Raw genomic sequence first — 24,124 nt, 5'->3', positions numbered from 1 at the left:
TTGCGAACATTACATTTTTTTAAAAAGAAAGGAAGAATGGGTGTAGGCACTAAATGTGATATTTGAGAGGAAATTGAAACTGATAACTGTAATGTTGGTATGGACAAAATGGGCCAAGTGTGGTTTGCAAGTGCTAGAAAATTAGGTTTGGTCAATGGTGGTCAGCCAGCAAATATGTATAATCCAAAATGTTCAAGTATTTGCTGGTTCTAGCTTCCTTAGGATTTGGGGTTACTCTTTATTTCATATCATTTTGAATTGAACCTTTGTTTTATATCCTTCTCAATGAGGCATACAGTTTCTAAAGGTTTGATGTTGTGGGAGACCTCCTGTTGTTGCTGGAGGGACACGCTGTTTTTCACCTAACACCTGGAACACTGCGTTTTATTCCTTTTCTTTCAATAACAACAATCTATTATGTGTTGTTACAAAGCATTGTGAGGATCTTGCACTCAAAAAGTATCAGAATGCTACACAGGGCTCTTACAGTAGGGGTAGACATTTAGCGTCGGGGGAAGGAATGGAAAAGGTGTGTGTTGAATATTTGATGTTGGAGAGGCATAGTGCCATATCCAGAGAGCTGCTTCCTGTCTGCATAACCAGGGACGATGAATCAGCCTGTCGCCTTTCTGCAGACCTAAACACTCACACAAAGCAATATTCAGCATAAATTAGCACAAATTCAAACCCTACGATCTCTGTGCAGTTAGTTAACAACCTGAAATGATTTGTATTCTTCATTCAAGCTGTGGAATTATCATCACTCAAGTCAAAGTGTGTGTTTGCATCATCTGACTTTTTTTTAAACACACAAAAAACCTCATTATTGTGTAGCAAAAGATAGAGTCTACACAAACAGTACATACTGTATAACGTCAGTGCAAGAGTTACCCAGCTGTCAAAGAGGATAAATGGGGAGTTTGGAGGAGGACGAGATAAGAAATAATAAAAAGGGCTTCAGGCACATTGAGTACCGCAGTTGAAGCAGCGTGATTGAAGTCACAAGTTCAGCATCAACTTCAAAATCAGAATCCCAAGAAATCCTGAAGTTAAGGGCCTCAAAAAGACGAACACTTGAATGTTTGTATCTCTTTAAGTCTAAGCTGATTGCCTCTTAAAGCCTTATTTTTCTCTGAAATATAAAAAGACTCTCTTTTGAAAGACAACCAGGGCTTTTTAAACATTACATATTTAAAGTGAATTGTTTCAATCAGCTTTTATGATGAATATAACTGTTATATTTAGGAGTGGCAAGAAAAATACAGCTTGATCCATTTCTGAGAATACAAGGTTTTACAATCCAGAATATAACTGATAAGTTAATTCTGAGAGGCTTTTTGGTATTACTAACAACCACTTTGCGCCCAAAACGGCATCCAATCTGCAGGTGAAAGTTATACATTATATAATAAATATTTACTATAATAGCAAGGTTTGCTTCAGTCAAACATGGATACACCAATCAGTTCAAGCTTTGGCGTTACTTAATGCCCCTTTGCGGTGTGTAACGGTGGGTTGTCCCCAGTAGAAGGTTGACAATGATAAGAGAAATGTGATGGAAATCAGAAACGGTATTCTTAGATCGCTCAGTCAGAAAGGCTTCATCAAAATGTGACATTGTAAGAAATATAAGATTTAAATACAACATCTGACTGGAGCCACTACAAACTTACCTAACAGAAAATGATATCAAGTTGACAGTTGACAGTTGTGTGCCGGCCTTCTGTTGAGACTTGCTGATAGTTATTGGAACTTCCTGTTACATGAACCTATGCTGACTGATTGATTTCATCTAATGCACAGTATTGTTACTGCGGTTGCTTTTCTAAAACGATGTTAAGTGCATCTAAGTGGATATATGCCTTCAGGAGTCCTCGCTTAATGGCTGTGTGTATACTGGAATGTAATGTTAGCATTGTCCTGTACTTTGTAGTCAATAATGATAGCTTGTTTCACCAGCTTGGTTTTCAAGTGCACATTGCAATGAGGGAAGTCGATCCAAAGCGTGTTCACTGCTCTTCGGATGGCAGCAGCCGTCATAAGGCATTTTAAATGTCATGGTGGCTGTCTTGATGTATAGTCCCAGGTGTTTGGGAATGTTGGTCCGAACTGGAGGCCAATCAGGCTCTCTCTCCTTGAAATACAGTCGTCTAAGAAGGTCATTTCATTTTATCACATTTTTAGGAGACTATCAATCATGATGATAGAGACTGATGAAGGGAGTTAAGCATCGTTTTTTATTTAACTTAAACTGGAAACTGCAAAGGAATCAGACAATGTTTGGCTTTTTAGTTTTAAATATATGATGTGAAGATTTCAACACATAGCCTTTTGATTATATTGATCCTGGCACTTGTTGTTAACTATGGAATGAAAGCAAAACTGGCAAACATAAAGGATCTTTTGTATCTATTTGGTATAAAATGGACAATCACAGAGACAAAGAATCCAGTTTTAATTTGGAAAATAAAGAATTAACTTGGAATTTTTTTAATTAACACAAAAAAAAAGTTGGTTAGCCCATCACAGAACTTTCCGTAGGGCTACACAACAAGTAATCGCAGTATCAACATGTATTTCGATTTCTCAAATATTTAAAAAATGTTATGCAGTATGGATCAAATAACCCCTGAAGATTATGTCTTTTGGCTTAACTACCCAATTAAATACAAAATCAAGGTCATAAAAACCTCCCATATTTCCATAAAACAGTATTTCCGATTGATTTGCAGTTCTGCCCTTGATAGCCCGTTTTACCAGAGATGCTAACACGAGGCTGTGGTTCACAAACTATAAACTAGACACAGTTTTGCAGTGGACACATGCTCCTTTAAAACTCTAGATTTGTATATCATATTTTTAGGCATTGAACGAACACAGTGATGATCTTAAAGCACATCCCATTGTTACCTTTCAAAGCTACAGTTCCCTTTGATTAACCATGGTTACTCCATAAAGTAGCTGCTTTAATGCTGCAAATCTCGGTCCATCTCTGTTATTCAGCAAAGACCAAGGCTTTGTCTCCACTTTCAAAGCTGCACACACCTGCTTTTTCAGCTTAAGACGGACATGTTTTCATTTTTGTATTCCTGTCACTTTTAATTGGTGAGTTTATCTGACAGCTATTCAGCAGGGGGAAGCACTCACCTTAAGCTTTATTTAACTGTCTCGCAACACTCCCACTTATAGGCATTAAACCGCTTCCTTAAAACGCCGTTAGATAGCTTTGATCTTTCAATAAGACGTTCCAGTGTTATCGTTTCCTCTTCTTCGACATGGAAAAACACATCACTGTCAGTGTGATTGGTTAATTAAAGGTGTTTTTCCTTACCCATTAGACAGGATGTTCTCTCTGTGTGATACATGGAAGACAGCCAGAAAAAGCAGAGATGACACTCTTTATTTCCTGCAGGGGCTGATTTAAGTTTGCCCAGCTCATAAATAAAAGACTTTTGGGTCCTTTTGCCAAAAGTAGACAAGTACAAAGTAATGTACTTATACATTTTGTGAGAGGAATATGTTGCTGGTGGCATAGCAAAACAACATCTAAATGGATTTATGTAGAGTGTTCAATACTAAGTTCCAATTAAATTGATGCTTGGGGTTTCGGCTCCTTGTCTGACAGCTTGGCAGCATTGCAGCATTGTGCCCAGGCTTCTGGCTTTAATTAAAGTTGTTCTCCCTCCTTCTGTTTACTGCTACAAATGTGTGATGCTGAAGCTGTTCAGACATTTTAAAATCAGGATTCACTGGCTGTCACTTGCTAAACCAAATCACCAACATTGATGACAGGTATCAACGCTCTAACCTCCCTTACTGCTTTTTCAGTCAGCTTGAGGTTGTCACTTCAGCTACAGCATGAGTGATGAACTATCATATCCATCTGCAGTGTAGAAGTGTTTGTGCAAAAGGGACATATGGCACATTGAAAAACGGTTTTACAAATAGTAGAAGTAACAAGCTCACAATGAAAGGATATGTCAGGGTTGAGTGAAGCAGGCAGGACCCAAATGCAGATTTCAAAGAAAAATACCTTTATTCCAAGGCCAAAACGTAAAACAAAAACAGAACACTACCCCATGACACAGTCAAAGCCAAACAAGGAACTAACAATGACAGACAGAAAAAACAGAACTTAAATACACACAAGACTAATCAAAGAAACAAGAGACAGGTGAGGAGGGAGGAGAAAACACAAGGTGAACACAATCGGATAATCAGACAAAAAGCAACAGTCAAGACACGGTGAACACTTTTCAAAATAAAACAGGAAACCAAAGACAGAAAAAGACAAGAAAAAACAAAACAAAGACAGATCGTGACAGGATGTTCTGTATAAACAATTCCCGCTTTCAAATGTGTTCTCAACTGAAAGTATTGACTTATTATCAACAAAATGTACTTACATATTAAAAGTAAAATATCCCATCAGGTTCAATAGCCCTTTGAGGAGTATTACTATGTTGTTATGTTGTGTTATATATACTGTCTCACCATGATGCATTAATATGTAAACAGCGTTGTATTGTCTGGTGGAGGTGGAGCTAATTGGAAATGTTGTGGTAACACTTTCCCCCCTACATGTTGCATTGAATAAAAAGCAGATTTAAGAACATTTGTAAGTGTTTATCAATGTTTAGCATTAGTTGTAATATATTGTCACTCATGTATTGTCATTTGCCTTCACGTCACACACAGAGGCTTTATGGGAGATCAGTGTAGGCTTTAAATTAATGTATGTTCAGTTGTTATATAGTATTTAGACCTTAAGAACAGTAGAGGGAGCTGTGTCCTAATATTACAACACTTTTGTGTGTCTGTGCAGTTATGTGCCATACATACCACGTAAACACTTAGTCCATGATGATTTGTTCTAATTTAATATTTCTCCAGGATCCTAGTCTTTTAAGTATGCTGGTTTTTCAGTCTCCCAAATGTGGGTTTTAAATCTCTTTTTGATTCTCGCAATTTAATTGACTGGTTTATCCTCATTCTTTTTAGTCTCACAATTTCTCGGCACACAACCACATGCCGAGACCATGGTTGTATAGGCCGAGACAGATTAATGGCGAGAATCCACTGGAAGCCTATCTCCTTCTTCTTCATGAGGTGAACTAATTAGGCAATTAGCTGAAACTCATTAGGCTCAAAGACAAGTTATTTTAGTTGCAAAAGCGTTGTATGAGTGTGATCGCAGGGGTGCTCAGTGATTTACGAAATTGATGTGTCATCGAAATGTCAGAGGGGTTTTAATTGGTGTGGTTTAATCTCCACAGGTTTAATAAAGAAGAAGAGGAGAATAGGACATTTTCATCATCTAATTTTGTACTCCAAATCTTCTCTAGTATGTTGATTTGTAGGAATGTGTTGTGCTGAATTTCACAGGCAAACAATTCCCATCTTATGGTTGTAATATTGGGAGCTCCTCTCACTGCTCAGACATATTTAATAAAGCGGATGGAGCACAGCTACATAGTGCTCTATCCATTATCACTTTATGCCTTTTTTTGCAGCGTCCCTCCTTTACCAACGGTTGTGTGTACTGGGTTTCAAAGTGCTTGCTGACTGTGATTATTCACGAAAATATACCGACTGCTTCTGAGCTGTCAGGTCAGCAAGCTATTCTTATTACCTCCTGTCAGCATGGAGTATTATTTATTTATCACAACATATCTTGTGTTTTCATTCAGAGCAAACTAATAAATAGGCAGGTAGGAAGATCAGTGATGATATTCAGGTCAGGTTCAGGTTATTTATTTGTATTTCAAAACAGACAAATCCCTAAGTATACCCAAGACTCCATTACATTAAAAACAACCACAACAAACATGTGGATTTAACATCTTAGTTATGTTAATTCTACCCGACAACTGCAGACAATGCTGCGCAAATTCATGTTGATTAGCCTTTGAGAAGATGTCCTAATTATTCAGCTGTAATAGGTTAACTACACTCTGTTATAGTCTTACAGCAATAGGTCAATATTTTTGGGAAATATGCAGAGTTCGATGAGAAGATCACTAGTATGTTTCCAAAGTTATTGGGAAGCTGGACATTATTTCAATCTTGGTATAGTTCTTGTACAAAAAGAAAGCAACTTGCAACTTGTGCGTCTGTCTTAGTATTATCGATCCAATTAGAGTCTGAATCATGTCTTCACACTCCTGAGATCCTGCACTAAACTGATTTGAAAGACATCAGTGTGTTTCCTGTAACAAACCACCGTCTGGCGCAGAGAAATGTGCTGCTTGTTCAAAAGAGGCAAAATCACATCAACAGCTGATGTTGTTTGTTGGAGCAACTCTTCTTCCAGGCGGTCACTTTCTGGCAGGATCTGTGTAAGTCCTATACATGCAGCTTGTGTGTAGCACTATCCCAAGCATAATGAAGTATATCGTATACCTTATCTGATCTTAATTGGAGCAACCCCCCCTGGCTTTTTCATTGTCAGAATGATTTTAGATTTGAATAAACACTGAAAGTTACCCAAAATCCTACTGTGGAAAAAAGGCCCCTTTTTCCTTTATAAAGTCTATGTTCAACATTGGCCTTAATATGAAATGGAAATGATGATATCTTGAGGACTCTTAGTACTCAAAGAGTTAGAAAGGTAGATAGAAAACATAGTGCCAAGAGAAATATGAATAAAAAATAAATAGTGCCACTTGGCCTTACTAACTAAGACGTGGTTAAAGTGACCATACCCTTTCCTGTTGGCTAGTGGTAGAGATGCACAGTGGCGGCGCCAGAGTATTTTTGTTGGGTAATTTATGGTAGGGCTAACCCATACAGTGGTGGCGCTCAAATCAGTATTTGCAATGTAATTACATACACGCTATATCGCCCCCCTTGACAGTGAAACGCTACGCGTGAGGTTTAGATTATTTCCCTGTCTCAATAAAAATTGAACTGGATGAAATAAAACGGCACATTTGTCTTGGAGTAAATAAAAAGGGATCACTGTGAACGTGACGTATGATAGTACACGTTGAAGATCCAATGGGGGTACTGAATGGCGGTTCCGACTGATCTCAATCAGTAAGGCATGATGCAGACCCAACGTTTCGTTGCTCTGATTGGCTGTAGGTCTATTCAAATTGCATTCGGAGGCATTTTGATCTGACCGTGGCCGCGCTATTATAACGCCAGAGAATATCCACACCTTTAGTGTATAAAACTCCCCCACTACTTAGACTATTCCTTGCACCCCTCTAGCATAAGCACGAATGATCTCAACCATACTGCATCAGTAACGTGCACTTGTTGTCACAGCAGGATCAGTTTGTGTGTTGTGGAAACGACCGGTATATTTTCGCAATCCGTGTTCTCAACATGCTTACTTTAACATAATTTGTCATGGTGGGGCTAAGCCATTTCTTGATATGGCTGTAGCCTACCCCAGCCATACCCTGGCGCCGCCACTGGAGATGCATGTTGTATAAACAGGAAGAAAGTGACAGTGGCTCTAACTTGTTTGGCTGTAAGTCTTTTACACACATTCCTCAACACTTATATCTGACATTTATTCCAAGCACTTTTGGGGCTGTACAGCATGAGCAGTGATTCTCAAACTTTTTTCAATAATGTACCCCCTTTGAAAAAAAAATTCAGCCAAGTAACCCCTCATCAGCGCAAAAACTATTTGTTAGGGGAAAAAAGCCTATATAAAGAGGTACAGTACTGCCTTGCACCATCAGTGTCTGATTTATTAAAACAAAAACATTGTAACTGAGAAACACTTAAATGCTACATTTCAAATGTTTACAATCCATCACTAAATTCATGGCCAACAAATTTTAATATCATGCAATAACACTAAGACGACATTAGTTGCATTGAACTGATCTTTTTAATAAGTTGTACTTACAATTTAGTGAGAAACATGGGCTTGTGCTTCACTGAGGATCTTTGTCATTCTGACAGGGAGGCAAACTGTAGTTATTACACTTCGTGTTTTGAAATATGTGTAAATCTATTCCATTAATATAAAACCCACACTGCTCAAACTTCATTACTTTTCCTAAAATGTGTATATTTATCTATTTTTTTATTTTTTCATTAACATAAAAATAAATCTCCTGCAGTACTCCAACGTACCCCCATTTGAGAACCACTGAGTTAGAGGATCAAAGAGTTGGGAAATATTGCATCAAAACATCCAAGCACAGCAGGAAGCTGAAGAGTAGAAAAAGAAAAACACACCAGCATGCTGCCTGACTTTAATGGTGTTAGCTGACACTGACCAGAGGGAGGCAGCAGCTTCACCTTTAATGAAGCTTAGCATCTGACGGCCCCCCACCACCCGCCTCAGGACAGGATCTGCAGCTGACACTGGAATACAGGCTGAGAAATAACCTGACCCAGTTGTTTAATCACACACACACAGACACACACTGTCATTTTAAGACAGCAAAGCCCCCCTTTATGATGTGTTGTGATTGTGAGCACTGCCAAGTCAGCCATAAAATCACAGTCCTGCACTGCAATACAATTATAACAAATTCTACAGATGCATGGCGGACACGAGTGCTGATGCATCATTCACAGGTGTGACATATGCAAACACCACCCTTTTTTTCCTGCTAGAAACTGACACATCCTACACTTGTAAATACCAGAACATCATGATCTTAGCCTCTTATTTCTGTTCGTAGGGACTATAATGGAAGCTCCTGGCTTAGAAGTGTGCATGAAGTGTATTTTATTTGTTGTATCTTTATTTATAGTCAGTTCTTTGCTACTGTAATGACCCAGTATCCCCTCTGGGAGGAAAACTCTGATGTGAAGCACAAAGACCCACACACACACACCCACACACACACACACACACACACACACACACACACACACACACACACGCACGCACGCACGCACGCACGCACGCACACACACACACACACACACACACATTTCTGAGTTCTGAGGCAGTCACAGCCGGGAGAAACTAATCAGCCATAGAACTGATCGCCTATTGATCTGACGAGAAGTTTATATTCTGTAGATGCCTTTGAGGCTCTAAACTAGACATGTCAATATAAATTAAACATTAACTCAATGAGATTAATGTTTCAGGATTGAACGCTTCTTAGATTTATGCTTAAGAATCATGAATTATGAAAAGTGATTACATGGATTTAGAATAAGAGTTAGGATAATCAAAGAGGATTATATTGATTACTTTCTTCATGTCACCTACTGTTGGATAAAACAAGAAGAATATCCCATCATGTAGATGAGCAGTTCAGCAAGCATAACAATCCTCATCATCCCTGTGGCCTTGCAAGTGATTTGTAGAAGTGGACTGTCAGGTTAAGTGTAAATTAGAGTAATAATGTTTGTTCATGGGCTTTTATTTCCAATGCAGTAAAGTCACCCTTCTTGCTAGGAGGTATGCTGCGGGAAGGTGAGCTATTAAAAGAAAAAGACAATGTGTATATAAGAGCTCCAAAAACGGGAAACAAACCCTCTACCTTCTATTATTTAGGATGATCTGCTTAATTTGCATTTACACGAGTTCACAGTTAATGCAAATTAATGAATAGTTTTAGATCCAAAATAAAATGTGTTTTCCCCAACCAAGATTTTTTATTTTCATGACTGGCAAAAATGAAATAGATTTATCAGAAAGGATGCCATGCTTTTCTTTTTCTTCTTTTCTTTATACCAACTTTTTTGTAATGAGCTCTTTATGTGTAAGTGAAACAGCACCCTCTGTTGGCTGTTGTGTGTCGGTACACAGCTGCAGGGCAGTATGACTAAAATGTACTATCCCTGCTGCATGTGAACAGGAGCTGCATTTCAATTTGCTGCCAGTGCATACAGAAGACGCGTGAAGTAACCTCCAAGAATTATTATTTTATGATATCTGAGCTTACCCACTCTGAGATGTACTCATCAGCATCCTCTTCTGCACAGCTTTCAGTGTTATATGCAAATAGGAATAGGAAATAGGTTGCTGTATTATGTGTGTATGTGAGTTATTGTAAACTTGCTCCATTGTGCTATACAGAAAACAAAACACAATAGTGAGTAAGGATTTAGATGTAATGTAATATATGGTTTTTTACAACAGTATGAATGTGCCTATTCAGCAATAAGACATTTCCATGTATTTCTCTTTCACATTCTGTCTTTAATGTGTGTTTTCAATCACATGGGGATTAATTAAGTGAGCAAAAGGGCTGCGCTGCTCACCATCATGCATAGTAAGAGGACAGGCAAATGGATGGAGAGATAAAATGTAAAAAAAAAGAGGTGAGCTGGACCATCCATCTAACTATTCCCCCTTGCCTCCCTCTTTTCTGTGTCTATATGGGAGAACAGAGAAATGTGAGCTTTCTATTAGAGGGAGAGGGTGGGGAGATGGAGGGAGGGGGGAGGAACACTCGATACGGTGAGGCGAGAGGAGAGGAGGAAAGTGAGACAGAGACGAAGGAAGTGAGAAGAGAGGAGTGCCATGATAGAAAAGTGTGAGGATATATGGAGGGATGGAAGAAGATATAATCATGTTAGGATTTAGGTGTGTCCTTCTGTGTTAGAGTTTTCATTCATTTAACAGGAGGGGCAGCACTTTCACTCTCTCACACACACACACACACACACACACACACACACACACACACACACACACACACACACACGTGCATTTACAACACATTCATTTTTGCTGCGGAGGGACACACTCCCCTCCCTTGTAACTCCAGGGGAAGCGGCAGATTTTACAGCTCACACACACACACACACACACACACACACACACACACACACACACACACACACACACACACACACACACACACACACACACACGCACACACGCACACACACACATTCTTTCTGTTTTATCATCAGACAAGTCCTGTTTCAGAGTGGACTAGCGACAGAAGGATGCGCCATGAAGGTGAGCTCTCCTTACATTTGTTTAGTTTGTATGCGTGGTATAACTGGGCTCTCAGCCAAACATTGCTTTGATTAATGTTTGACTGTCATTACTTTGACTATCTATCCATCCATACGTATCTTCCATTTCCATCTTATCTTCTTACCTACTTGTCTGGAGCTGAGAATAATGTAATGCTCTGTAGGTGTCGAGGAGAAAATGGTAATGTTCCTCTCCGGAGGTGTCCGGTGTTCTGACGTTTCTTTGGCTTCAAGTGCTTCACACTCAAGTGGCTTTTCAACTGTGTGAAATGTGCGTAGGGAGACTTGAATAGATTCAAGGATATTTTGTGTTGATGCTCTTCTTGCTTGTTGTGCCTTGTTTCTAAGTATCAGGATTGTGTCTGTTGTGTCACGGATGTTTATATAATGGGAAGTAGCTCACATGTATTTTCACATGTGTATCCCTGCATGTGAGTGCTGGTGTGCACTTCAGTGAATCCTGGAGAAAGTGCTGATGTTGACTGGTGAATATTTCATTAGGTGGCATTTGCTGTTGTACACCAGATGCTGATAAAATGACACGCCAACCTTAACAACACTGTCAAGTGAAGTGCACCTCTGTTACTGGGCAGAGCAAGCAAGACTTTAATGAACAATGTGATCTTTTGTTTATATATTTGCAATGGGAAGAAAAGAGATTTGATTCCAGACATACACAGTTTGTGGTTTATTAAAAGTGATTCATTCTAGGATGATAAAACAACCAATATTAGCTTTTAGAAATAAAATACAGAAATGTGATTTATAAGAAACAACGTTGAAATAGTGGGGTATATGTTCACTAATAGTAAACAAGAAATTGCACTACAGAAATGCCAAAGTTGATTTAATAGTATTTTTTGGAAACTGTGTCCACGACTGTCCACCAGATAGCACTGACAAGCTGATTTTTTAAAGTAAAATGTCTGGCTCAGGAGATATTTTAGTGACAGTTCTTCGATGAAAAAGTGTTTTATGGTTCTTAATCATGCATTTTATGTTTATATTACATGTAATATGAAAATCAGATTCCTTTAAAAACTCTTTCAATCAAGTGTCTAGTAAAAATATGCTTCGAACAAGTCATATACCTTATAAACTGCATACAGCTGCATACAAAAATATCTATGAATTGATTTCACTTTGGGTAATATTAACAATAACACAACTTTCCAAAATATGAAATATCCCTTTAACTGAATACAGGAGTTGTAAATTCATTGCACACGTCATCACAGCATGTCTGAGGAGGATAGCCAGTCCCTCCTCACTGTAAAGTGACGCAGGAGTATTACTGTAACTGTTTTAAACTGTCATTTTATCCACAAGATAATCAAAGACAAATCATCTCTAGACCTTTACACCAAGGTTTTCCCTTTACTATTGCTCCTTCTTCCCCTCTGATTCCTCCTCATCGTCTCTGTTTCATAGTCCCATCAGTCTTTCATGATGTGTGCACACAGCACTGCCTTACAAGTGGGCTGCAGAGACAAAATGGGCTGTCCAAGTCCGACCTGCTCCGACTGACTATCAGTGGGGAGGACTGGAGGAAAAAGTGGGGGGTGTGATGTGAATGGAGGAAGAGAATAACAAGGTAGGGTTAGGAGAGAATTAGAAATACAACACTGTAGAGAAGGGAAAAGGAAGTGGTGAAAAGCAGATTAGAGACAGAAGAGATGGCTTTAGTATTCCTGCTCGCAGACAGCATCAATATGCCGAGTACAGAGACACACATGATGCACACAGACAAACAGACCCTGAAGCCCATCAGACCATAGTGCAAAGAGCCAGCAGGAGAGCCCAAAACACCTCAAATTGTATCCATGGCAACTGAACCTCTGGCTCCCTGCACTGTTTGTCAAAAACAAAGGGACAGACAAAGAGGGAGAGCGTGTACACTGGACGTGATATCTCTTCAATGCTGGGTCATTTCTGGTTAGCCCTCTTTGAAAAGGTTTCATTACACTGACGGATAGAGCTTTAGATTCAGGGATATTTTCTTGGTGGATGTTGTCTGTACTGTATCGACTCTCCCTGTCTGGCTTTACCTGTTGAATCCATCAAACTACACACTAATGATGCAAAACTGACTGATGTTTACTAAAGAGTAAGTGCATTTCTATTAAAAAATGTATTGTACATACAGAACCACACAATGGATAACCTGCAATAGTCAGTACTTAAAAGCCTTAGTTAATCCCTCCAAAGTACATATTATGTCAATGCAATCCAGTGACAAGTTCTTCACGTCATTGTTCACAAATAAGTCAAAATGCTTGGTTGTGTTGTAGTGCAGAGTGTTTTCTGATAAAAACTATAGCTAAAGTTGTGATGACAACAATTGATGACAAAAGCACAAAGCGGGAGAAGGCATTTTTCATTTCATTGCAATACAGAAAAAGGAAAATACAAATCTGTTTTACAGCTCTGCTTAGCACAAAAGGAAAAATAGTAGTCGTAACCAGAGGCGAGCTATTGTCAAGAAATAATATAAAATCCTTGGACTCACAGTATCAAAGTCTGATCCAGGCATATGGAGATATTTGGTTTAACCTGAGGAGCTTTTGTGATTCATTTTCCGCGTCTCTATTGAATTCAAATTGAAGTATTTTAGCTGATATATGCCTTTATGAATTTTTTGTCTCTTGGTTATACAAAAATAAAATTACCTAGCTGTACAATAAAGTATTATTTCAACCATTGCGAAATATCAAACCAAAAACTACTTTATTACAGAAACATAACCCAGGATTAACAATAAATTAGTCTGTTTAAGATAATCACTAACACACTTTTCAATGTATTTGCCTTTTTTTTTTGCCTGGAAGTTTGACTTTCAGATCCAGATGTTTTTTAAGGCCATCAAAACCACTGAACTTTTTTTTTTTTTTTAATAATCATCACAAAAACAGGGTCATTTAGTGTCAAGTGGCGCCTTGACTGCATCATAGTGGATACAAACATTATGAATTTCACAATAAACTAATAAAAACTTCAACACACGCTGCAATGGCTCATGGGTAATGTAGTATTTAGTGAACACTCAGGAACTTTCCTGCATAACGGGTGTTCGCTGGAGTGTTGGAGGTCACTTGTATTAAAACACCATTTAAAATCTCCTTTGGGAACATAAAAGGGTTAAGATTCAGTCAGGCATCAGTAAAGATCTTACACAGATGTTATGACATTTTTTTTTCTTCAAGTAGCCCAGGAAACAAGAATTGCTCTTTTTGCTTTCCACGTCCAAAAACAGAAACGCTTGATCAATTATTCATATGGACTACATTAACACAAGGAAGTCACAACCTGTTCCAGTGAGAGTGTGTGTATGTGTATGTGTATGTGTGTGTGTGTGTGTGTGTGTGTGTGTGTGTGTGTGTGTGTGTGTGTGTGTGTGTGTGTGTGTGTGTGTGTGTGTGTGTGTGTGTGTGTGTGTGTGTGTGTGTGTGTGTGGTAGTAGATAAAATATGCCTGTGTGGGTACAAAATAAAGTCCCACAAGCCACCAGTCACTATAGATATACTTCTGGAGCCAGTAGCATCGCTTTCCTCTTCGGACACACACACACACACACACACACACACACACACACACACACACACACACACACACACACACACACACACACACACACACACACAATCTCTTCATGAAACCACCAAATCTGCAGTGTGGGTTGACACATTATCCATCATCCTGTGCTAACAAGGGTTTAACCAGGCAAAACAAACGGCACACTCTCAGGACACAACAACATCTTAGCAGAGAACATCAGATGTGAAGGAAAGGAGAGGATGTTGACTCTGTTGGGCATTGTTCGTACCGGAATTGATCATTGATCACTTTTACAGCGTGTATTATATATACACATTTCAGAAATCTGTGTATTGATATGCATTACCTTGATAGATTTGAGGGAGGGGTGAGCCAGATTAAATTGTACTACAGCAATAATACATCAGTATCATTTTTACAGGTTTATAGCTGTTGTTTATGTGACAGATGGCATTGTTTTTGAAACCAGTGGTATACATTTTCACAGCTACAGATTCTGGGATGTTTGTCCTTGATATTCAGTGTGCTTCCAGTACAGGAGCTTTTGTCACTTTAATGTCTCTGTTGTTCAGTGTTTTTTTGTGGAGCTCCTCTATTTCATGACTGCTTCACTCTGCATCAATTCTCATTACGCTGCTGTCACTGCGCAATTAACAGCTACATGAAATTCACCAAAAATAACTAGGGGTGGTGAACATGCAGAGAATTACAAATGTGTCCTAAAAAGATGTGCAGTGATCTGGAAAAAGATGATTAATGTGAACAGTGACTCTTGCAGAGAGTCTGTATTTTAGACATTATACACAGCCAATTTATTAAGGGTCCCATGTCATGCTTTTCTGGTTATTACCCATCCCCTTATGTGTTATGAAGGTTTTTATGCATGTAAACAGTCTGCAGAGTCACAAACCCTCAAAGTACTGCCTGTAGCGAGTAAAGCTCTAACACAGAAATTACCTGTCTATGCTGCCCCAGAACGCATTTGGGTATAGTTACGTCACGCAGACTTCCTCACACACACAATCTTTTATCAGCTGCAGCTCTGCGGATTTCTCAGCCTGAGACGGCGGGACGCGGCGAGGCTGTGAGTCTGTGTGTGAGCACACACAAACTCACAGCCAGGCTGCGGGTGTGTGTGTGCGCTCGGGCTGGTTTTCAATGTGTCTCGCAGATCGCCACTGGGCTCACAGGGGGGGGGGGGGGGGCAGGAGCTCCAACAAGCCGTTTAGGACAGAGAGTGAATACTATACAGAGATACTATATGTGAAACCAATGTGAGTTTGGAAAATTGCACAATGTAAATCTATTCTAGTACAGTAGACCTCAACAATGGAATTATGATCATTAGAAATGGCCATGACATGGGACCTTTACAACAGCACATTACCTACAGCTCTGATGCATTCTAATGCAATCGGTGACCCGTTATGTGAAATATTGAAAGCCTGGTACTAGCAGAACTACATGTAATTCCACCATTAATAAACATAGGTTGTTAAATGTAACTGTGTGCAGTGGAAGAGTCTAATCCAAGAGACAAGTTCATTCATACAGGCTAGTTGTTACGAACTTGGATACACAAAGATAAGGACTCAAATGCACGACCCGGGAGCCAGAGGTAAAGTATAATTGATATACTTTATTTGCACAACAGGTAACAAAAGGAAATCGCTCACAACGTGAGGAACTAAACTTAAAGGTGGGGTAGGTAATTTTGGAGAAACCAGCTCGAGTGCGCTAGAATTTGAAAATACACAACCAGAAAAAATCTGCCACTTCCTTACAGAGCCCCTCCTCCAACACACACAAACCCGCACATGACCAATGAGGGCACGAGATAAGTTTGTGCACAGATGGAAAGCTGACAGGCAGGTAGGCCATCCAGTTATTTTAGCCGGGCCGGCTAAAATGATTGGTCGTGCTTTTTACAGTACTACGGCTTCCAGAGATGAAATGTTTTAATGTATTTATTGTCAAAGCATTTAAGATATTCATTGCTATCGGGATGTTAAGAGCATTCCCTGGAATATAACAAAAAGTGTATCTCGAGCCGGTTTCTCAAACTTACCTACCCCACCTTTAAAATAAGTTTCAGGAGCAAAAATAGGCTTTGAATCCAAAGCAAACGCTGAAGAGCAGAGTTCTGGCATGAGGACAGGACAAGACGAATTGACAACAAACAACGGGAAACAGGGGAATATAAACAGGAAATAACTGGGCACAGCTGAAACAATCAGGGGAGGGGCTGGGCTGATGAGCGCGGGAGAACACACTAGGGAAGGAAGTCAAGGAACCTGAAATGAGACGTGACAATCGAGTGAAAAAACAAAACAGGAAGTGAAAGACAATACAAGAATAACATGAAACATGACTGACTTTTGACGGTGCACAACACTAGCACATGTGGCATGGCTTTCTGGTCCAGAATGGAATTGAGACATCCATGTGGTTATTGATTAGACCCCAATTATTAATAATTAGACCTCTACTGTGAGAAACATCTAAATGTTACGGCTGTGTTATTTTTTAAACATATTACCCTCATAATAATAAAGCTTTTCTATACAATCAGCATGACACATCACCTTATTACACTAAACTAAGAAACTCTTTTCATATAGGTGATTAAACGATATAGTTTCACCCTTTAGATCAGAGTAGTTTTAAACTTGAAAGTCAATTATTAAAGATTAATTTTCTAAAGTGTGATCCACCACAGTCTATCATCGGGTTCCCTGGTTATGCCTTGCACAGGTAAAAGGAAAAGAAGACCTTAAATTTTCTCTCAGGGGCTGAGAACATTTTCCAAACTGATCTCAAAATGTTTAATATCAGAACTGCAGATGATGTGCAGGTGGTTTTGTGGCAGTGAACAGAGCAGAAAAGTGTAGACTGTGGTTTTAAAGTTCTCTGCCTGTCCTGGAGTAAGCTCTGCCACTAAACTACAAAGTGCAAGCTCATTACTCTGAGCATCAGCATCCCAGAAGGCTGAAGGCTGACAGTCAGGGCCATGACCACAATTCAATTCCAGTCATACAGTCCTCTCAAGGTAAAACTTAGCACAAAGCTAAAGCAGCATATCAATGTCCAGCAGTACAGACAGTTAAAGGGCCAAATGCCTCTTAAGTACTTTAGTTAATGTTAAGTTCAAAGATAAACAACTGTAATGTTAGCAGCTTTGAGAGGCTGCACTTGCCAAGTGTAATGGCAATCCAGCAAATAATTAACAAAGTAATAACAAAAGTAATTTAGGATTTATATGGAGTCAGAACGGTTTTAATAATAATGAATGCTCACATAAGGATTCAAATTAATATTCTCTAATCTTTACCATACATTTAAATAGAGGACATATCTTCTTATGATTGGTTGGTTCATATCCTGTTTTCGAAGCTGCTACTAATGGCCTCTTGTCCATCAAAAGCCGAGTCAATATTAAACAAGAGGGGACCTGGAACTGAGCTTTTATCACAAATCTATCCATGACACTATCTCCTTCTCCTAGCCGAGGCCTGTGGCTTGTCAAGGGATCAAGACCAAGCAGCTCCACTAGCAGAGCTTTAATGAAACACTTTTGGCTCACAAAGGATGTGTGAGCTGGACTGGGTGTGTGTATATGCTTCTCAGTAAACCATCCCTCGGTCTGTATAAAGCAGCTGAGCCAGTGTAATTGAACTTCCTGCTGATTCCACCACAGATGCATGGAGTCAGACACAACAAAAGCACGAGCAGTGTAGTTGGTTTTGACATGCCCAATGGCAATATGATACACTGGCTGACATGAATATGGGGCGAGCAGTGGCAGGAAACGCCATCGGACGTGTGGAAGAAAAAATAAGGGGTCTGCAAAAACATCTACTTTTAGTAAGATGATAACACTGTGATAACTGGAGTACTGTAGTCAACAAAAAGCACACATCTCATGTATCGCTACACCAGCAGGAGCATGTTGTAAGACTGATATCAGGGTTACATTATTAATAGCTTGGAGCATCAGATCTGTTTAGAAGTATATAAACTTCAGTAGGATAAAATGCTGGCTCAGGGTTGTGTGGAGGAGTTTAAATTGGGTTTGTGTGTATTTGTGTGTGATGGAGGGAATAGTGACTCTTACAACGTAATCTGTTTCGGGCATGTTTTAACAGAGAAAAGAGCAATTGCAACTATGGAACAGTTAAATAAGCTACTGTGAAATGTGGATTAAAGAAATACAATTGTATATTTGTACCGTTAAAACCAGATTAAACGTATTACTCATTATAAATGAATGTGTTTTTGTATGCTGTGGAGGGAAGAGCAAAGAAAGGACAAATGCTGCCGGGCGGGAACCAATAGTCCAACTGTGCAATCAGATATAAACACAACTAAAGGAAACTTGTTGGATGTTGAGTGGTGATTCGGACCATAGGCTTTAAAAACCATTTAGGCATTAGAAAATGATAATACAAACATGTTTTCGTCTAAAGTCTTATCATAATGCTTCTTCATAAACAGCTGGATGTGAAAATGAGCTACTGTTTGCTGATAAAATAAAAAAACTTAACTGGAATGATGCGTCAATGTTCAATTTTTCAATGACTACTTTTTTTACGATGTTGTATTTTAGTGTTGCCTCTGTGTTTAGTGTCCTGTCTGTAACTTTGTGTGGTAGTGTTACCACTGAACAGGTCTCTCTTGAAAATGAGACCTTGTGTCTCAATGAGATCTACACCTGTATAAATAAAGGCTAAATAAATCAATTAAATACATTTATATTTCTGTATATTTTTTATTTCATATTTTGCTAAGCATACAGTCTGATGTTAGGAGCAGGAAAATTAAATAGCTAGCTTTCTACGAAGAGTGCAGGTCAGTTAAGTGATGTTACAAACCAAATGAAAATGCAAATATTGCTGATTTGTTTCAATCTCTTACATTCAGAAAAAGGGATACAATTAAGAGGATTCGATTTGGATGTACTTAAACTCTACAGTGAAGACACAGAGTCTAATAGGGACAGAGAAGCAGAAGCTGTTAACTCCTGACACATGTTTTCCTCAGCCATATTGCTGAGAGGGCAACAAAAGGAAAGTATTTTCCACTGTTTCCAAACCATTCAGGGCTGTGAATATATTAAATACTTAGAGCAGCAGAGCTGAAAACAGTCTTTGGATTAGAGAATGTGGGCAGAGCTGTTTTGTGTCACAGCTTTAACCCTTAGATGCACGAGTGACTGGACCCTACTCTTCCATAAGTGGGTCCAAAAGGACCCGTATTTGAATAATATGTGTTTTTATGCCATGTTTGTCATTTTGGTTAAGAAAAATCACTTGTATAATATTTAGTATTATATTTTGGTTCACAGTAGAAATATTTTATATTTAATTTTTTACTATTTATAATTATCGACATTTTTTTTACATTTTGAAAAAAATACGAAATTCCATAGAAAATCATTTTTGACCCACTTATAAGCTTGGGGTAGTAATACAAAAACTAAAATTTCTTAAAATATATAACATTTAAATTTTAAATTTGAATGGCATGATATCTAAAACATGTTTTTTGAGGAATAGCTGGAATATGATATGATAAAAAAATGTAATTACAAAGATACTCTAAGAAAACCTCACCGGGTCAAAAAAGACCCATGCATCTAAGGGTTAAGACAGGGGTAGGAGAAAGCCACACACAGGGCAGACTGAATTGAGTGAGAGAGGGTTAATTGGGTAAGTTAGGGTGTGCTCAGGTCTCATCATGGTCAGCAGGGCTCTCATGTCATTTGAATGGCTCTATAATTGACTTATTGATTTTAAGAGCCTATAGCTGGGATCAATGGGAACAGCCCTGGATAAGGAAAGTAGCAGTGCATATGACTAAGATGCTGATTTAAAGAGAAAGCGACGATGTAAACTAGGGATGTAACGATATATCGAATATCGCGTTAAATAGATCTCTCAACACCGTCGTGAGACTGACAAAATCTAACGCGATTTTTTTTTGTTATAATTTTTTTTTTTAAACCTTTATTTAACCAGATGGTCCCATTGAGATCATCGATCTCTTTTTCAAGGGAGACCTGTCCAACATGGTTACAACATGAACATAAAACAACAGATAACACAAAAGGACATCGTATTTACGGGGCTACATGTACATAGCTAGAGACATTGACAAGTACCAACAGTATATTTATATCTCGCCCTGTCAATAAGCCTCACCTTCTTGGCAAAAACGGTATTGTTTTTGAAGCGGTGGAGAGACAATGCACAGTTTTACCCACTACCCAAAGCATATCTCTCTGTTCCAGCAACATCAGCACCAAGCAAGAGAGTTTTTTCCACAGCAGGGGATATTGTAAACGCCCGAACATCCCAGCTTCTACCTGGAAATGTGGACATGCTCATATTCCTAAAAGATAACCTTGATGATGCTGAGTGAGTGAGTTAGTGAGTTAGAGTTGAGTTACTTGAAAAACTAAAGTGAAACTTTATTTATTCTATTGCAGGGTCTGATTATTGTATTGTTGACACTTTAAAATACTACTATCCTACTAAAATGCTGTACAAATCAGATTTATTATTTAATAAAGAAATTTAAAAAAATTAAAAAATCAAATTTTTTCCCTTTATTTTTCAATATCGCGATAAATATCGTACCGTGGACTTTTTATCGCGATATTATCGTACCGTGAGTTTTTGGTATCGTTACATCCCTAATGTAAACTCATCTCTTTCGACTCCACTTTGAGCAATACAATTACTAACAAAGCACTTATCTAAAGCCAGTTGAGTAGCACTTGAAATGTTTTGGCTGTATGAAACCTGGTGTACTTATATGATTCTGTTTTCTTCAAGTTTGTATCTTCTAAGACGCTTTGGATAAAAGCGCCAGCTAAATGCGATGTAATGTAATGTACAGGTTGATAATATAAGTTATTAATTTACAGATGTGTTGAAATAAAGCTTTGTTAAGTTCAATGTGGTTTTATTTTCATCATGGTAATGAAAATGATGGGTTATAATCAGGGTCTATATTCATAAACACTTAACATGATATCTTGGTATATCAGTCATGATATCAACAAGATTCCCGTCATGATATCATGGCTTCAGGAATGCTATCAGGCCAACTGTTATATGTAGTTTTGTGTTTTAAAAAGATGATATAACAAGCAGCTGTTTCACACAGACATCTTTATGTCCTTGGTACATGAATGTAAGCTTTGGTTTAGTAATATTGAAAGTGCAAGGACTTGTTGTGAAGGAAGGAACAGCCTTGGTCAGATTGTACAAAACATTCAATGCAAAGAAAAGGACTCAGTCTCAATGGGTCTGCTCTGCAAAGAAATGTTGTAGCACAAGGGTAAACATGAGTTCAGTTCAACAGCTATTGAAAACTAAGAAATATAAAATGTCTCTGAATTAAACGCTTTCCCTGAAACAAACAAAGGGAAATATAGCTTATTATTATGCAGTAAAATGCAATTTTTCTAACTTTAAATACAGTACACTAACTAGAACAAACACACACATTTTAAGACTACTGTATTTTCAAATGTCACAAATAACTCACTAAAAACCAACATGGCTTTAAATCTTTTTCACATTATTGGCAAATGTATAGTAAACAGTAGCAGACTACTTGTTTTCTATGAGATATAACCTTTAATTCATATTTTTTATGTTGTAATCCTCTCTTTGTGAATCAATATCATGATTTATCTCCCGTTTTCCCTCCGCCTACGGTCTCCTCCTCACACACATGCAGCATTTTAGGAGTGTATCAGTCCCTACAGGTCCGCTTAAAGGCCATGCAGCGAGCGCTAGCGTCTGTCTTCAGAGATAGACACTGACCTTTCCCCATTTAGTCAGTTATTGAAAAGGTCGGGGACATGGGGAAAAGGTCAGCCAAAAGTTACAGTGAGGGGGAACAGACTGCATCGCCTCACCTTAACCTTTATTTAACCAGATAAAAACATTGAGGTACGTTCTTACACATAACACAGACATATAAAATACAGAGAACACAACTAAGTAAACAAAAAGCAGTCACAACATTGTGCACATTTGGGACAGGAAGAAAGGTACACTACTTATTACTGCAAGAGCAGCTGGTGGCAGACAACTTCAATTTAAAACAGGCTACAGGGACAAGTGCCATCAGTTTGAGTAAGAAGTTAGATGGTGAAGAAGAACGTGGTGGTTAAAAAGAGACTATGTAGTCTCGAAAAGGTTCAAAATGATGTAATTTAATGACGTAACGTGGTTTTGAAACAGAGCAAATCAGGAACACAGCACCATGTTCGTGAGGGAGAAGAAGAGATCGATTCCACGTGAAGCGAGCTAGTATCCAATTCCTGGCTCCTCCTCTCATTGGCGGCTCTGGAGAAAGGGAGACCTCCCTCCTCGAGTTCTTGTGTCTGATATCGCGTAAATCAGAAGATTTAGACGTTGTGTGTTCATTGTATAACTCCACACTCCTTTTCTTCTCCTATTCTCATTCAGGACTTTTTATTTAATGCATTTTAACGACTGTAATCATTGTTAGCGTGAAACCGGAAGTGACGTCATATGAACAACGGAATTGTCTTTCAATAAAGCTTTTTCGAATAAAACTGTACATTCATTTAATATTCAGCAATAATAACATCTCAGCGTCAATAAATGTAGTGTTAAAGTCAGTGTGTTGTTATTTTCACCTTAAATTCACTTTTCTCAAAAACGTAAGATTAGCCACATGCTAATGCTAACCGGAGATGAAGAATTTTCAGAATAAAAGTTTTAAATTAAGAGTGTGCGTGAACTTCCGTTTTTTTCAGAATTAAACCCGTAATATTTAATCTAAATTACGTCATTAAACATTGATTTTAATTTCTTACAATTGTTAGTGTCAATTATTAGTAAATGAGATTAATTTTGGCATGTATGAAGATAACGGTAAGCTTAAAAGGAGTTTCTCAACACTCATTGCACCTATTGTTCCACTATTAATCCTTCCTGGTCCAAGTGTCCACATCCAACCAGAGGCATATCCATTCTCATTATCGCAGAAACCCATCAGTTCTTGTGTTCTCCGGATAGAAAGGAGCATCAGTCACTCACAGACTGTTCCTGCCTCCAGACATCATCTACTCTCAAACTGGCTGGATGCATTCTGTGCAATTAAATGACTGTTTTCATTGCTATACAGAGACATTTCCTGCATGAATAACACACACAATTATCCAAACCTCCCTTGTGAATACATGACCTGTCGGATTAACCTGGACGATGGATGATTGCAGCAGGCCTTTGCAATCCAATGCGCTAACCATCAGTGTCGATGGGCCCCATGTGGGAATCAGTGAATAGATCAAGGGATAAGAGTGCAGATAGAGACGGAAAGAATAAATCGAGAGCAGAGATCCCAGGTGAGCAGGAATTGATGAGTTTTTTTATAGAGTGTAGGTATGGGGCTGCATGACTGCCAGAGTAAATCTGGGAGAGATTGGAGCGGCTGGGACTCGTCCGCAGACCGCCTGAGACGTGATGGATGGCCTCGCCTTCAGTTTCTATAGAGGAGAAGTCTTTCTTTTACACAGGAGCAATTCAATTTAGATCAACTTTATTTATAAGTGTTATACAAGAACACAGGGACAAAAACTGGATCGTACCAAAAGACACTGTCA

The 24,124-nt window shown here is 38.6% G+C and overlaps 1 protein-coding gene across 2 annotated transcripts in view; it reads left to right on the top strand.

Annotated features, from left to right (window-relative positions):
* The window catches only part of LOC307042301 (inactive phospholipase D5), a 53,225-nt gene that overhangs the window by 368 nt on the left and 28,733 nt on the right, over window positions 1-24,124 (top strand). The window contains exon 1 of one of the 2 annotated variants that reach the window (XM_079686124.1): window positions 10,699-10,900. The exons of the other annotated variant lie outside the window; for it this stretch is intronic. Coding sequence (XP_079542250.1) covers window positions 10,895-10,900 — 6 coding nt within the window. The 5' untranslated portion in view covers window positions 10,699-10,894. Of the gene's footprint in view, window positions 1-10,698; window positions 10,901-24,124 lie in introns of those variants that run through there. 2 annotated transcript variants of the gene reach the window in all.

The sequence above is a fragment of the Notothenia rossii genome, assembly GCF_949606895.1.
Source record: "Notothenia rossii genome assembly, chromosome: 6".
Classification (NCBI taxonomy): domain Eukaryota; kingdom Metazoa; phylum Chordata; class Actinopteri; order Perciformes; family Nototheniidae; genus Notothenia; species Notothenia rossii.
The sequence above is the reverse complement of the archived record's forward strand: the minus strand, read 5'-3'. Positions and strand labels throughout refer to the sequence as shown.